This window comes from Lycorma delicatula, chromosome 6, assembly GCF_047948215.1.
Source record: "Lycorma delicatula isolate Av1 chromosome 6, ASM4794821v1, whole genome shotgun sequence".
NCBI lineage: Eukaryota > Metazoa > Arthropoda > Insecta > Hemiptera > Fulgoridae > Lycorma > Lycorma delicatula.
Window position 1 is genome coordinate 134,469,825 of NC_134460.1, and position 17,286 is coordinate 134,487,110.

Here is a 17,286-nt window from a genome sequence, read left to right on the forward strand (position 1 = left end):
GTAAAATGAAATATGAAACAATTATATTTCATCAAACCATTTATAAAATTCTGAATGTTCAGTTACCTATGCGGATAGTTATTTCCTAAGTAATTTTGAATATTATTTTTCATTTAATCGACAAAAAATGAATAAATGATAATTAAGATATTCTTTAAATGACTAAAAGAAATTTTAGAAATTACATGACATTTACAAATCATTTGACGTAATATATATCACCCAATCAGATTAAAAAATCGAAAGTATCGATAATTCGATTTAGAAAAATTATTCTAATCATTATTTCAGTATTGTATCTATAAGGAAACAATTTTGTGACAATAAAGCTAACAAAATGTGACAAATAAATTGATATACAAGCTAATATAAATAAAATGAAAAATCTAATAAATGTTTTTAGCGAGGTCCAAAATCTAATACACATTACTAGTTTTAAGAAATTTCATTTTATCATAGATTGTAAAAGTAATCTTTGTCGATATCACCTACAGACAGTGTAGTTCTCAATAATGTTAATACACCTATTACTACAGTTTTAACTCTTTAGTTTCATAATTTATACCAGCGATTCGCAACCTTTTTAGCTCCACCACCACCCCCAACCGACCGGGCTCATCTAGTGGTGAACGCATCATCCCAAATCAGCTGATTTGGAAGTCGAGATTTCCAGCGTTCAAATTTGAATGAAGAAGACACTATTATTCACCACAGTTTGAATAGCATGAAGATATATTTGCGTGAGCTAAAAATTCAGGTGGTTGTTGCAGCTGCTAAGTTACAAGTTGAAATTCACAACCAGCTCATCAAAATGTCTACCTATAAAACATTACTAATACAACTCACATCTAAAGATTTAGATATGTTTTGGCTTGTTCGTCGAAGTGAATATGAAAATTTAATGCTTATAAATGTAACTAAAATGTTTATAGAAAATGATTTTTTCTCGTAAAATTATTTCATTATTGTTTAAGTGTAAAGTTGTAGGTTAATTTCGCGACTGCTTCCTTACATATCACCGCGACCCCCACGTTGAAAAACGCTGCATTATAGAGTGCATCCTTAGTTTTAGATTGTGTGCTCAGTATCATGCGGATGAAAGACAAGGCGCAGGAAGAAAGATAATCATTTTCCAATCAGACAGCAGAGTGAAGATTCACTTTAATGTAACAATGTTTACATTACATGTGCATATGAAAACATATCAATTCCTAATCAGCGACAAGTGTTTTCGCGCGCTTGTTTAGCAGTAAACCTATAGACGTTCAAGGCTCTTACTGCCAGATCTCAATCGTTCTAAAAAGTGCATGTTTGATTATATTTACTTTTGGTTAAAATGGGAAGAACTGATTTACATTTCTTTGTACGATTTTACGAATACTTTTCAGATACCAACGAATGTGAAAATATTTTCAAAGTTGTGTGAGTAGAAGTATTTTATAGACCTTCCGATTCCAATGAAAATATGTTCTCATAATAAATATTCATATTTGTAAGTGTCTTACTTACTAAAGGAATCAAAAACAAACTTAGAAAAAATGAATAAAATATTAGAAATAGAAGTCTATTGTAAATGAATCCCCTAATAAGTAAAAATATTGTACCTGATGTACTGTTTTTAATTGAAAGAATACCGTTAATTAAATGTTTTATACTTCAAATTTGTGCTACTTTAAATCCAATTGGAACAAGTTAAAGTTACTCTCTCTGAAAATAATGCTACTCATTATATAGCTAATCGTTATGGAAAAGATGGATGTACGAGATAAGATCATCTAGTGTTCGATTCAGTTCCTGGCAACAGTCTTAACTAATTAAATATTTTTTCTTCATTCATTTTAGTCATTGTACTAGCTGCGTGCCATAGGCATGCCTCCGCAGCTAGGCACTCCGGGCGGGTTTTCCAGGCTGGCAGAATCTCGGAATTGATTATGGCAGGTGTCCAAAATTGATTATGTTTTGTGTAAGAATATTTTTTTTGAATGATGAAAATTGATATAACGAGAGTTATATTATTATATATCATATATAATTAGAAATTTAACTCTAGAAATTGATACTATCGAATCGGGATTTTCCGCTAGTGATCGGTACATTCCCCTTAGCTAAGCTAAGGGGGATGGACACACACACACACACACACACACACACACACACAGAGAGAGAGAGAGAGAGAGAGAGAGACAGACAGACAGACAAACAGAGAGAGAGAGAGAGATCCACATACAAATCCCATATAATAGGGTAGGATTCTACTTTTTTTTTAAAATATGAACGTAAAAAAAAAAAAAAAAACATGTAACCACATAATACATTTAAATGCAGAAAAGTCTAGAAAATTTCCTTCTGTCTCATAAACAATAAAGATAAAACTATCTGTCGGAAAAGCGGGCTTTTATAAACGATTTGTAAAGATAATTACAATTTAACATAATTAGGATTAAGTAAAAGAGACATTTTTGAATTGAAATATACAAGCATTCGGCTGATTTTAAATACAGAAGTGAAAAGAAATCGATTATCACCGATATTGCTTGAAAAAACGTAACAAATTATTAAATTATTAGACATGATCACTTCAAAAAATGTGAATTAGAGATAGGAAGATTACTTATGAGGAGTGATACAAAAACTTCATTGTTGAATGAATAACTACTGCAACAGCAATACACGTTAATAGCTTTTCTGAATTTTAAATAAATTAAAATTTTTTGGGGAAAGTTTTCAATCGTAAAATTAAATTATCCTCTACATTAAATTCTGTTGTTAGGCGGCGATATCTATTTAACTGGTTAAGGTTTATGCTATATTTATCTTTTTATATTTAGACTTTTATTTTATCAAACCTAAATAAGTGTTGTGTATTAGGTCGTGATGAGTAATTTCAATCGAAAATGATCAGTGGTTTAAGTGTTTTTAAGCTAAATTTACTTCGATTTCTATCGGATTACCTAAAACAACAGTTATTTGTATTTTTTTTAAACGCTGGTGACAGTACTTGTATAATTATTTTATTGTTTATAGAACATTCATATTTATCATTATTTCTTTTTTTCATCTATTTATTTGTTTTTACATATTTTTTCCTCGGTTTTTACTGATGATTAATATTGTTTAACAGTCAAAAACGGGCATTTAGTTACAAAATTTAAGTAAAATATTTATAAACGATTTTAGAAGGTAATCTCTTTAATTACATCGGAGCTAGCTACGTTGATCCTGATCAAACTAATACACACACATGGCCGCTAAGCCCAAATATGCCTAGACAGCACTAATCATCAAACCATTAATTACGTATCTGAACAGGGAAACATACAACTATCTATAACACACTGTCAAGTTCCTGCCATTCTCCTTTCAGTCAAGCAGAAGAAACAGCAAGAGAGTATCTCCTGTGTGGTTGGGTATTTTTATTTTTCAAATTATATTATTAATAGTTTATATTTTTCCATTGTTTAGTCAGTTTCTAAGCAACTGTTATTTAATTTTTAATTCTGTTCTATTAGAGTTAATTACACCTATTTAATCTCTGCTGTTTGACAGATCATTTAGAAACTACATCAAAAGAAATATATATACAGTGAAAAGAAATATATATACATAAGAAAAAAAGATTACCATCAACAAAAGAAGATCTTAATTGAAATTAAATAAACTAAAGAAAAACAAAGATAATTAAAGATAACAGCAAATAAATAGAATAACGAATAATAATAAAAGGTATTTTTAAAAAAGGTAGATAACTTCAAAAAACAATAATAGTAAACATGGTTGAACCATAACTATAGTGGTGGGGTGGGAATAAGTGAGGTGGGGAGGTGGGTCCTCATCTCAATTTTTATATCATCAGAACATCAAAAATAAAATCTTTTGTAATTTATTGTAAGTATGAAAATATTAAGTTGAAGATTAAAACGAATTCGGTTATAAATATGTAATTATTAATTGAAAATTAATTAATAATCACGGACGAAATATTTAAATATGTAATACATTATAAGAAGTAAGAAGACAGGAATTCTTAACCACCTATTTTTGGGGAAAGTCATCTTGTTTTTACAAATTTTAAATGAGGTGTAAAAGTGAATGCGTGCTACTTACTACTAGACTGTGATGAAGTGCGTTGAATTTAATGTTTGTTACGAGGAAAATAATGGTTGGACTATCACTTTTTTAACATAAATATTTCAAAGTGTGTTGTATTAAAAAAAAACCCGTCGGTGTAGACGACATTAATATTTTCGTAATTATTTATAAATTAACAGAAAAATGACTTACCTATTGGAAATGAATTAACTATTTCTGTAATTGATGGTACGATATTATAATAAAATTATGATGTTTAGTGTATACAAAATCAGAAAAATATACTTCATAAATTTTAAGTTTGGGAAATTTATAAATAATATAAAACATTATATTAGTGTCGTAAATTAAAAAATCGTAGGTTTGATTTAAACAGTCATGACTGTCCGGTCCTAACAGTATACTCTGCTGATACTATGCTATCTGATAATCCTGCTGATGGCTTTCAAATAAGCCGGAAGATCTAGAGACTACCTCAATGTGCTGGTAAGGTGAATTTTATTAATTCTTATAATTTAATTAACATATCAGCAGGACCATGTTCGAGAAATTAATAATTATTTTATTTTATAAGTATTTTAATATTAAATGACTAAATTTAAAATTGTTTAAAATCAACAAAAAAATTTAACTATAATTTTGACTTCAGAAGTTGGCATCAAATTAAAAAAAGTTGTTGAATTTATTTACTAACAATCTGCTATTACAATGTAGCTATAAGTAAGTCGTATGACTGACCCCTCACTTGAAAGACGACCACCCAATGATAATGCTCAACTAATACAAAAACAATAGTATTACATAATTTCTGATAGTGCCTTTAACTGTCCATTCGAATAACTTTAAATAGAACAGCCAAGAAATAATAAACGTGAGCACCAAGCCGCCATACCGAATCATCATAACGGACAATCAACAAGATCAAATACATCAAGCCTTTTCAACCTCCTGAATAATATGCTTATCCAACCAGGACCCTTACCTCGAAACTAGACTTCCAACTTCCTCCTGAACGTATGGAATGCCTATCTAATCGTGTATTTCAGCATTCCTCGCGAACCACAGCGCGTGGGTAATGTTCCGTAGAAGTTGGTTCTGAAACTGTTGAATGACCTTCACGTTGCTGTTACTGGTCGTTCCCCAGAGTTCAATCCCGTACGTCCATATCGGTTTCAAGAAAGCCTTGTAGAGCAGAACCTTGTTGGATAAAAAAAAATTGTGATCCCTAACCCAACAACCAGTTCATCTTCTTAACCTTAATTTCAAGGAACTTCCTTTTCCTTCTAATATGATCCCTCCACGTCAAAAGGGCGATCAAGGTAAAAGCCCAGGTACTTACCGTACAGACTTGAGGTATTCCTGACACCGTTTAACCGAACCCCAGAGTAATCTTCCCTTCTCATCGTGAATGTCACGTGGCTGGACTTTGCCGGATTAACCTTTATCCTCCATGTACGTAACCAAACGCTGATGGCAATTTCTCCGAAATAGAAGTCGGGCTATCGTCCGCCGCCAAGATCGCCGTGTCATCCGCGTACGATGCAACTGTGACATTGACCTGGAGTATGCAGGAAGTGTAGATCAGGAGCAGAACCGGCCCCAGAACTGAGCCCTGTGGAACTCCCGAGTTATCGGAAAATGCAGACATCTCTTTATTGTAATTAACGCGCGAGAAGCGGCCATCCAGATAGCTGCGTAGATTAAAATGTACGGTTGTGGCAGGCACCATTTCAATTTGGAAAGATCTGGTATCCAAACCTTGTCAAGTGCTTGCACTATGTCCAAAAAGATCGCCGAACAATACTGTCTCTTCTAGGCACCTGACGATAACACTAGTAGTTGTATGGGCTTGTTCCACAGTCAAGTAACCACCCCTAAAGCCAAAATGATGGTCGGGTATAGCTCCTTCACTTTCCGACTCTGGCCACAGCCTGCGCAGGAACAGCTTTTCAGTGATCTTTGATAATACCGGTAGCAGGCTTATAGGCCTATACAAAGACACCACCTGCGAAGATTTCCCAGGTTTCAACACCATAGTTATTTGCGATAGCTTCCATTCCGAAAGGTTGTCCTAAAGATCGCATTAAATATGTAAGAAACAGCCCGAGACGGTAGTGAAGATATATTATGCGTAATGCAGTCAAACCCTGGAGCCTTGCATTGGCCTCTTGTGCTATCTCCATCTTTGAGAAGGGCCTCAAAGGGCGACACAAAGGAATCTAACTTTCTCCTCGATACTACCTTCCCTAAGTGCTTAGCAAACAACTCGGTCTTTTGATTGTTGTCACAGGCCCATCCATCAGCCGCCTTCAACGGCGGGAAAGAGATTGCCGGCCGGCCGCTTGAATTTCCTCGTTACCCTCCACAAAGAATGATCGTCCCTCCTCAGAGGAAATACTGTCAACATACTCCTTGAAACAGTTGCGAGCCGCCCTGTTTATCGATGTCCTGTACTCAGGCCTCCCAAACCGCTTCCACCTCCTCCTAAACGTTCTCTTTATTCTAATTAAGTCCATAACCTCCCTGGAATAGTCTGTACCTCGTTGTATTCCGCCCACCTCCAACGGAGTAGTGCGCCACGCCGCCTTCTGCATGACTGCAGTTAAGCACCTGGTAGCTACTTCCACACATTAGCGCATGTAAGCGCCAACTCGTGGAAGGTCGCTAAAGGTGTCTGTTGAAAGTATACTGCTCCACGTTATCTCTGGAATTCAACCAACCTATTGGCCTTCGGATCCAACGAAAATTCCCGACTTGCTGGATTTTTACATCAGTTCAGGTTTTTTGGGTTTCTTAGGTGTCTAAACGTCAAGATACCTCACATATTTCACATAAGAAAATTGATTACATTTATTTAACAAAATACATTTAAAATGTATTCATGTAAAATCTTTATCAATATTTACCAGCTGTTTCTAAACATCGAGGATTATTATCCAGAGAATAAATAAATTTTCAGTATAATTGCTACTTAACATTATTAATAAAATAACTGTCATAAACTATAAGTAAAATACATTAAGTCAGCCTGAATTGAAAACCTTAAAATAATTATTTATTTCGATAATTAAGTAGCTTTATTTTTTTATAAATCGTATTCTTTTAATGGTTAATAGAAGTCTATTATTTTGCGTTATCTGTCGACAGCCTGTCACTGAATAATGTTAACAAAAAATTAAAAATTCTACTCGTACATAAAAAGAAGAAAAAATAACCGATTTTTTTAAACTCTGGTGGAAAGTAACGATAAAAATCAACTACTGTATGTATATTTACCATAGCATAGGTACAAAAAAAAAATGGTTTCACTTTGATTTACTTTCAATTTACTTACAATAAATCTAAAAAATGTAACTAATCAAATTTTTATTTAAAATATAAATCATTCAAAACATGTATTCGTTACCTGGTTATGTTATTTATCAAATAAATTATTGACGTACAATTTTAGTTACAGATTTTTTTTTTAAATCAAGACAATGAAATTTATATGTAATAAAATAACCTAACTCGTTTCCAAGTGTAGGCACGACATGATCTAAAGAAATTTTTATTTTACAGTCGCAAAGAGAACCAATTCTTTCCCCTGCAGGTACGTAGGATTTATTCACAACTACCCACACGGTTCCATTTAAGGAAAACTTTATATCCTACTCACAACTCTTATCGCATGTTTATTTTTTTTTTGTCAAAAAGAGCGAAAAAAGTAGCATATATGCTAGTAGCCTATCTTATCGTAACATTTACATATATATACACACAATGTGTGTATTTACAAACATTTGAGTTATGTTTAGTCAACATGCACTGAATACCCTCCTTGTATGAAAGCATTGTGTTCCATACGTCATGGAAATACATATTTTCTGATTATTCCGGCAATATCTATCATTTATATAATGAAAAATATATATGACTACAATTATTTAAAAACTATTAAATGACTAACATAAGTGAAGAATGTCAACTACAATTTTCTCCAAAAAAGTAAATTAACGAGAAAATAATTTTTTCTTTATCTTTTGAATTCGCGATGTTTGTGATCGCCAGTTAAAGAGTCCATCTTTATATTGTAAAGATAGACCCTTTAAAGTAAAGTACCGAAAGTCAAGAACGATTATAAAGAAATAATTTTATATCATTTTATTCAACAGGGAAAATAACAATACATTCAATTATAGTATGAGAATTTAAAAAAAAATCTAAAATAACTTTTTATAACTTTAAAATCTAGGTTAAGATTTAAAATGTTAAATCTGGGTCTATATGTATATAATGAGTTTCAGGAGACGGTGTACTACCAATAAAAACTAATAAAAGTTGTAAATATTATTAAAAAAATTTATCGGAATTATACATTGAATTGTACATATTATATCGGAATATGTATACATTGAATTATATCGGAATTGTACATATACACTAGCGTTCTCACTTCACGGCTTCGCCCGCAGTGTCAATTCGGCTTCACCCGTAATTTTTTTTTTTAATAGCAAACTTTTTTATTTATAAATAAAAATTTGTCAAGAATATACTTTTAGATTTTCATTATCATCCTGATAAAACGGTAAATAAAAATTATTAAAAATGTAGACGGAATATACGATACAGAACGAATTATTTATTGCCCAACGCTTAAATATACGCGTATATGGCCCTTATAACGGCCGATTTAGAATTTAACAGTGAAAAGTGCTGTTTGAGATATTTTTATTTCAGGCCTTCCTGAGTTAGTTTTCAACTAATACAAAGTTTTTTCCAGAACTATATACTACATTGGCAGGTTTTTTTTGCGGTGTTAGAAGGAATAAGCAGCTGGGTGAATTTACTCTAAAGCAAGCTACCTCGGTTTAAGACCGATACCCGGTGTGAGCCCCCTTTGTGGGATACTCACGTTGGAGGCACTAGCGTCAAGACCGAGTCCCGGCCCCTAGGGTGAAGTTCAGGAACGACTTAGTCGGGCCTGGATATCTTGCCCTAGTGGTTAGAGGCAGGCAGAGTTGAAAACTACTTTCTACCATTTGTCTTTAGTAATTTATTATCTGGATGAAATTAATAATAAACATTAGATTTAAATCTTGTAGTCAATATCTAACAATTTTTTAACAATTTTCATTGAAATTAACTAAGCTCGGTTTTATGCACAATTATTTGTGTTTTAGGTAATCATTTTTACGTAAAAAAAAAAAAAAAACAGTTCTGCGCAAGAAGACCGTTCTAATATTCGTTATCTAATTTGTTTCCTTTTGAAAAAGTATCGACTGATTCTAATCTAAAATTTTACAAATAACTCAAGAATGACTGAACAAATTTTCAAATTTTCACATGGACAATTTCAGATAAACTTCAGCATATCTAAATTTCAATTAAATTTAGCTAGTAGTTTTGAAAAATTTCTAGCCACAAAATTTTACACGTAGGCACGTAGGCCTCTTTCCCTTTCTTTTTCCTGTATAGCTCCCGGTAATTATCTTTTACATACTTCAGAGGATTAATGAGGATGATATTTATGAGTGTAAATGAAGTGTAGTCTTGTACATTCTCAGTTCGACCATTCCTGAGACGTGTAGTTAACTGAAACCCAACCACCAAAGAACACCGGTATTCACGATCTAGTATTCAAATCCGTGTAAAAATAACTTACTAGGACTTGAACGCTGGAACTCTCGACTTCCAAATCAGCTGATTTGGGAAGACGCGTTCATCACTAGACCAACCCGGTGGGTTTTTTGTAGACCTCTATATGTATACAAGATAACGGTATTTTCGTACTACTCATAAAAGTAAAAAAATTCATTTTCACCCTCCACAATCCCATACGGCCGAAAGTAATACCATACTTTTCTTCGAAAAGTCCGAAAAAAGATAATTTATGCAATACTGTACGTCTAATAACATCTGACTGATAAAATTAAATTAACTAAAATTTATTAATATTAAACTCATTTACTCTAATACATATTTACTAAATGTAATATATTAATATATATTTTTCTAAAACTTTAAAGAAATGTACGTAATCAAGGTTAAGAAATTTAATTATTTTTTTTTTTTAGTGATAGATGTAACATACAAAATATTTTCCATTTAAATCATAACTGTAATAAACGTTCAAAAATTTAAATTTTCGTGATCCACGACCCATACTTATAAATCTTCCAATACTTTTTATCTCTTTGAACAAATATTCAAAATTGGTTAAAATTGGATATATATGAAATAAAATCGGTCTGGATTATGATGATAAAACCCTGTTAACCAACAAAGATTTAACAGAATCTTATAACAATATAACTAAACTGAAATAACAGATTCCCTCCATTGAACGTCAAGCTGAAAATGATATCTTTTAGCTGTTCTACTCATAAGCGCTAGAATTCTGTATAAATCAAATTAAATTACGTATTCATCTTCTTTTTTTTTTTTAAAAATACGTAAAGGCTTTCATAAAATATTTCTATCATTTTTATCTGAATTCGTATAAATGATTCTAAACATTAAGGATAAAACCAGATTTAAATAAACTGTCTGTCTCTTGTGTCATTTATGGCACAAGTTTATAAGTTAAAATGGAGCACATATTAAAAAAAACGACTGTCCGTCATTACCAAGAATGATAAAATTAATTTAAGCAACCAAAAATGTTTTATAATATTATTATTATAACATGAGATACAAATTTCAACCAACTAACAATCGAGGTAATATATTATACGCTGTAATCGTAAAACAATTCCTGATTTTTTTTATCATTTTTCCTAAAATACTACAAAATCAGATATTCTAATATGAAAAATTGTTAAATGCGATAAAAGGTAGTTAATTACATCGTCAAATACATTTGTCATTTTTATCAACTAAATTTCAATAAATGATTAGATGAATACTGCTGTCGTCTGCGTACAAACCCGTTCATACATAACTACGTACAATACCTTACTTAATGTAATAATCTATTTAAATAATATATATATATATATATATATATATATATATAAAAATATCTATCAAACAAAATCTGTATAGGAATAATATCAATATTTATAACAGTAAATTAGAAAAAGAACCATCGCTAAATTTCTAATCACAGCAAGAAACCAAGATAGCAATTCAAATAATAATTTATGTAACATCACACAACATTAAATTAAAAGATGAAAATTAATTATAAACATTAGTTATCACCAACAAAAAAATATAAAAAATGCAGAATAAAACAGAGTAGTTTGAATATACATATGGAGGTGTTACCTAAATTTTACCGTTTAACACGAAACATACTTAAACAACAGGCTGTGATAACCGTCTCCTATTAGTAGAAAAATGATAATTAATAAAAATTTAAAAAAATTTATATTTGTGAGCTTCATATGTATTTTTCCCCTGGAGAAATTTCAAGCTACTTTAATCTAAATTGAAACAATAATTGTGCTCAAGCAGAATTCATTTTTTCCATAAGTTAGACGAATTTGCATTTCTATAAAACTATTTTTAATAAAATTATATATATAATTTTATATTTAATATTCTAAGTTAGATGAATATTTGTTCTATATTTCCGTTCACAGCTGAAATCACTCCCAGAACATTAGCATGTTAATCACAATAGTTGATTTAGACTATAAAAAAAGTAAAAATTATAAAAGTATAAATAAAAACGTGATAACTGGTAAAAATATCATTATAAGAAATAACCAACGTTATATCCAACTAAAGTTTTAAATGTGGACAGAAAAAATATTAAGTATAAGGAATAATAACAGTTAAATTCTTTACACCACAGTTGTTCGATCTAAATACGTTAAAAGTCTAACAGCAGGTGATAGTTGACTTCATGATCAATCCATCGCAGTAATCTATTCAAGAATTTATGAAACATTTGTATAACTAGCTTCTCGCCAATGAGTATGCTTCACTCTTTAGTTACGTAAAAAAGAAAAACTATATATATGTGGTAAAATACCTAAAAAACTTTGTGTATTTATAGATTAAGTTAATAAATTGGCAATTGCTAAAGTAAGAAATAAAATATTAAAGCACATTTCTATAAATTATCTACAGAGACCTTTGTGTATCCCTATTTGAATATAAATGGAAAATAAAAATTAAGTATTGTATGTATGTACTGCGGCAAATAGATGAAGAAAGAAGCATTTGGAAAAATATAGTTAAAAGAAGAGACAGACGTATAGGCCACATACTAAGGCATCCTGGAATAGTCACTTTAATATTGGAACGACAGGTAGAAGGAAAAATTGTGTAGGCAGGTCACGTTTGGAATATGTAAAACAAATTGTTAGGGATGTAGGATGTAGGGGGTATACTGAAATGAAACGACACTAGCACTAGATAGGGAATCTTGGAGAGCTGCATCAAACCAGTCAAATGACTAAAGTCAAAAAAAAATTGAGATTTTAAAACAATAAAATATACCTTTTTTTGTTTAATTTCTTCAATAAAATCCTAAAATAAGACTTTAAAAGATTAGTTATGGGGCACGTAGCTAGGATATTTTTTTTTCTGGGGGGGGGGACTAAGGGACTTGATGATGAAGATAAAATAATAATGAAAAATCATTTTATATTGAAACGGTCTTTTATACTTTATTGCATTTGAAAAACACAAAACATGCGCTAGATTTAATACATCATTCACTACGCAAATAAAATGATAATGTGATACTTTTTCATTTTATGCCACCCAAAAATTCTTGCCCAAACCAACTCAAAAATAATTATTTAAAAAAAAAAAATATTAAACGAGAAAAAGATTTTTTAATTTTTTTTTCAATTTTTGAAAAAGTTTATTTTTGTCAAAAAAAAGAAAAAAAAAGCAATAAGGATTATTGCTTACAATTACAAATATAAATTAACAAAACTTAACCTACGCTCGCTAACCTTGACTAATTAACAGTAATGTATTGATTACTTAAATAATAAATAATTGCAATAATTACTGAATTTATTATTTAAATACTCAAAACATCTCTGTGTTAATTAGTCACGGTTAACGAGCGAAGCGAGCGTAGGTTAAGTTTGGTTAAATTATATTTATACAATAAATAAATATAAATGGTTGGAACATTTATATGGTTGGAACTATATAAATATAAATGGTTATATATTTTTTTTTTCTATTTTTTTGATTTTTTTGAAGTCCAAAATTAAGGAATATAATGATTTTTTAGGGGGTTTGGGAGGCGGAGCTCTCCTCCCAATTGTTGCAATATACGGTTCATAGATATAAAATTATAGTTTTACATTCCTATAATTTTTCTCTCAAAACTCAAAGTGAATTCCTAACATGATTACAACTTCATTTGGTGATGAAAACTCATGTGTTTCACCTAGTCGTATTGCTAGAATCTCAGGTGCGTAGAATGAATTCTATACGATGGAAGTAAATACGTTCAGTAGTTAATCGACCATGGCACCGTACACGTTATTGTCAATCGCTCGAGAAATTAGTAGCAAAGAAAGTGGCGTAAAATTCTTAGAAGATAAAAATATATTAAAACGGTTTCGAAAGTGTAAAAACAAACATCTAATGACATTGAATTTAAATAGACGTGATAGGTGTCTATGCAAAAAACGAACTTGTCGATCAGAGATTGGTTTACACAATAATACATGGTTACTGCTTGTCAAAGGAATATACAACTAAAAAATTTTGTAAACATGAATCGGGAATGGCATTCTGATGCCATTCCCGATTCATGTGATTGCAAAATTCATGTGTTTTTCCAATCTGTGATTGGGCAATCACAGATTGGAAAAACTATTCTCGTGAAGTGTGTGCTGATGACATGTTGAAGAATCTCCAAAACATTGGTGGACCAGGAATGACAGTAGATATAGATAAATCTAGTTTATCAAAACGAAAACATGACATCGGTCGTGTGTTGACAAATCATTGGTTTTTTGGAGGAATCTATCGTGAAACACGTGAGTGTTTTATGTATGCGGTGCCAGACAGGAAAAAAGAAACGTTGCTTATCATCATAACATATTGCATTGAAAATGGTTCAACAATAATGTCTGATAAGTGGAAAGCCTATGATAGTATTCCTTTATTAGAAGGTTACGATTTACAACATTGTAAAGCGAAAAGTCTGTAACAGTGACAGTGGCGCTCACACACACTCAAAATATTGAAAATTTATGGGCATGTGCTAAGCGATGCAACAAGAAAGAAAATGTACCGCTAAAACTGTGACTATGATTGATTCTTATTTATGGAATTTTTGTGGCGTAATCGGCACAGGGAAGAAGATCTGTTAGAAATAATGAGAAAATATTTCAAATTTTTCTAGTACTTAAAACAATTTGTTGTTGCTTTATTTGCTTTTTTGGTTTACTATGTTCATGTATTCATAATGTACGTATATGTTAACGATTGTTATGACATTTCCAAATCAACGACTTACATTGTTTTATATTAATCAAGATATAAAATTTATTTTTTTGTTATTTGATGTTATATTTCTTTGATTCAAGGTCAATAATAATTATATTCCCTTGATGTAGTACGAAAAAAGTTGAAATAAATTTTTTTTTGACAAAATATAATTATCAGCCCCCATCGCCCAATATTTTTGACGGGGGCTATAACCCCCTTAGCCCTCCGCTCGCTACGTGTGTGGTTATGTAAATTACATTGGTCTACATTCTTTTATATGGTCACAGTTAGTTTTTGTTGGGAATAAGTAGTTACTTTAATATATTAACTAATCATTACCAATAATAACATTGTTTAAAAAGTTAATTCAAACAACATGAAAGTGAATTCAACTCAATAGCGCACATACCCCTTATAGTTATTTATTACAATTGATGATGGAAAATAATTCATTTCTACTCAAACCGAAGAAAAAAATTAGTTTGGTTCCAACTTATTGTATCTTATTCTATCGATAAAAAAACATATTATAAAATAAAAACAAGTTATTATAATTCCTTACGTAAAGTACTACAAATTAAAAGTTAAATTTCAGTGCTATAAAGATATTAAAACAAACATTTATATTGCGGATTAAATGAAATTTATACTTAATTACACAAGAAATATTTAAAATAAACAGCAGTTATCTGTAACAATCTAACTTATAACATAAGAAGGAACATAAATTATACTAACTATTTACCTTGGCAATACCACTGAATTTATTAAAACGATGCATTTACTGTAACACCAACAAATAAAAATTCACGATTTAATTCTATATGACTGACGAACACAGTAATTAAAAATAGAACAAACAAGTCGTACGAAGTAAGCTAATGTAACAGTCGACAGCGCCAGCGCGTTCTGTTGTACACATAAATTATAAGATATGAACTGACGCATGCGCGTCTGTTCCTATCTCTTACGTCTCGATTCACTTTACGTCTTATCTCGACATCGGCAAGCAATCTCTGCTGCTACCTGCAATTAGTAGTGGCAGTCTTGTTTTGATATGATAAAAAATATTACAAGTTCATTCTGTGCTAGCGTGTGGTAGTATTTTTAATTTATCATTCGTTAGGCGCGTGATTAGCATATATTTTTCAATAAAATGTGGTTTCGCAAGAAAACTTGTCAACAATTTTATTCCTAGTACTTTTATTCGGTTATTCGTATATTCAATTTTTGTCGTTTGTAAACAGCGTGTTTATGAATATAATAACTGTGTATAAAGTACACGCTTGATTGTTAGTTTTGAAGTTTGCAGATTTTTTTTACGTTACAGAAACTAATTATTTTCATCAGATTCAGTAAGAGTTAGAATTTTCAAATTTCCATGAAAACCCAAAATTAATACAAGTGCAGATATTTTAAACATTTTTTTCAAAATCTGTTCTATTGCATATTGCAGATATAAGTAAAAGACTTATTGGTGTCCAAAACCTTTTAGATCCTCTTCCTACACAAGTACTGGAGAGCCAGGAGCTCTCAAGGGCGTGTCTGGTTCTCTAGAGCTAAGCGGGGAATCTACACCGTAGCCCTTTCAATTTAAAAAAAGGTAGATTCTCGTAATCAGACCGTTCTTTTTTAAAACACTATTCTGGTCCTGGAGGCAAAACACTAAATATTTTTAGACATCATGTACTTCCATAGTCTCTACATCCATTGGACTCTTCAATTTAACAAAAATTAAAATAATGCAATATTGAAACCGTTCTCTTTCTGAATGCATTCTACCTTCAGAGACAGGTAAGGAACTTAACAATATTCAAAAAGTTCAGGCCTTTTTTTCTCCTGTACCATTCCTAGCCTCCTTTTATGTAAAAATTAAAATATTGTGATTTCAAAACGTGTTCTTCTTTCCAGGAAATATGAAAAACTCTAATTCCATAATGTTAAAGAGTTTGCCCTCTAACACTTTAACTCCTCAGATCCCCTCAATAAAAAAATTAAAATATTGAATTATACAAATCCTAATTTTTGAAAATGTGTTCTACAATCATGACGAAGCTACATCTATTTAAATTTAAATTGCTTGGAAAAGGGTTTATGCTCCACCTAGGTTAAGATCCACCTAGTCCTTTGAATTACTAACAAACTGAACTATTGCAAAATTCAAATAAAACCGTTATTTTAAAAGGAAATGAATGAAATGAAATGAATCACCGAAATATACATTACGAAATTAAAAAATCTACGATTTTTAAAGTTGTGATCTACATATACCTAAGCAAATGTAGTTGTATATATGAATGAAAGTTAGATAATGTAATAATGGAGTCTGCAGGAGATTGGTCTTCAGCTTCCACCGGAAAAACCCCAGTGATCGTTGTCTCGGGTAAGTGTAAGCTGATCTCGATCTCAATTAGGGTCATCAATATGGTAATCCACCCTACCTCTGAAGAGGAACATCACGGGATGTGATTAGATAAGAACGCCACGTTTCAAATATACGTAAGGGAAGTATTGCCGTCCACCCTGGCGCGAGTGGTAGCGTCTTACCTTTCATCCGGAGATCCCGGGTTCGAATCCAGGTTAGGCATGGCATTTTCACACGCTACAAGAATTGTCATTCATCTCATCCTCTGAAGTAATATCAAAAGGTAGTCCCGGATGTTAAAAAAAGAAAAGAGTTAGTTAAGACTAAAAAAATGGCAGTCCCCATCGATCGTTTAATGACCAAAACATATGCACATCGAAGCGGATGCTCTTGATCCAGGTTTTGCTCTCGCAATTTTTGTACGGATAAGCAGA

The 17,286-nt window shown here is 31.3% G+C and overlaps 1 protein-coding gene across 2 annotated transcripts in view; it reads right to left on the reverse strand.

Annotated features, from left to right (window-relative positions):
- LOC142326979 (uncharacterized) overlaps positions 1-15,593 on the reverse strand; it is a 226,633-nt gene extending 211,040 nt beyond the window's left edge. For both annotated transcript variants that reach the window (XR_012756881.1, XM_075369711.1), the window contains exon 1: positions 15,233-15,593. Coding sequence is in view for 1 of the 2 variants with exons in the window: in XM_075369711.1 (XP_075225826.1) it covers positions 15,233-15,268 (36 nt within the window). In the remaining variant the exon portion in view is untranslated. The remainder of the gene's footprint in view (positions 1-15,232) is intronic.
- Between the last annotated feature and the right edge of the window lie 1,693 nt (positions 15,594-17,286).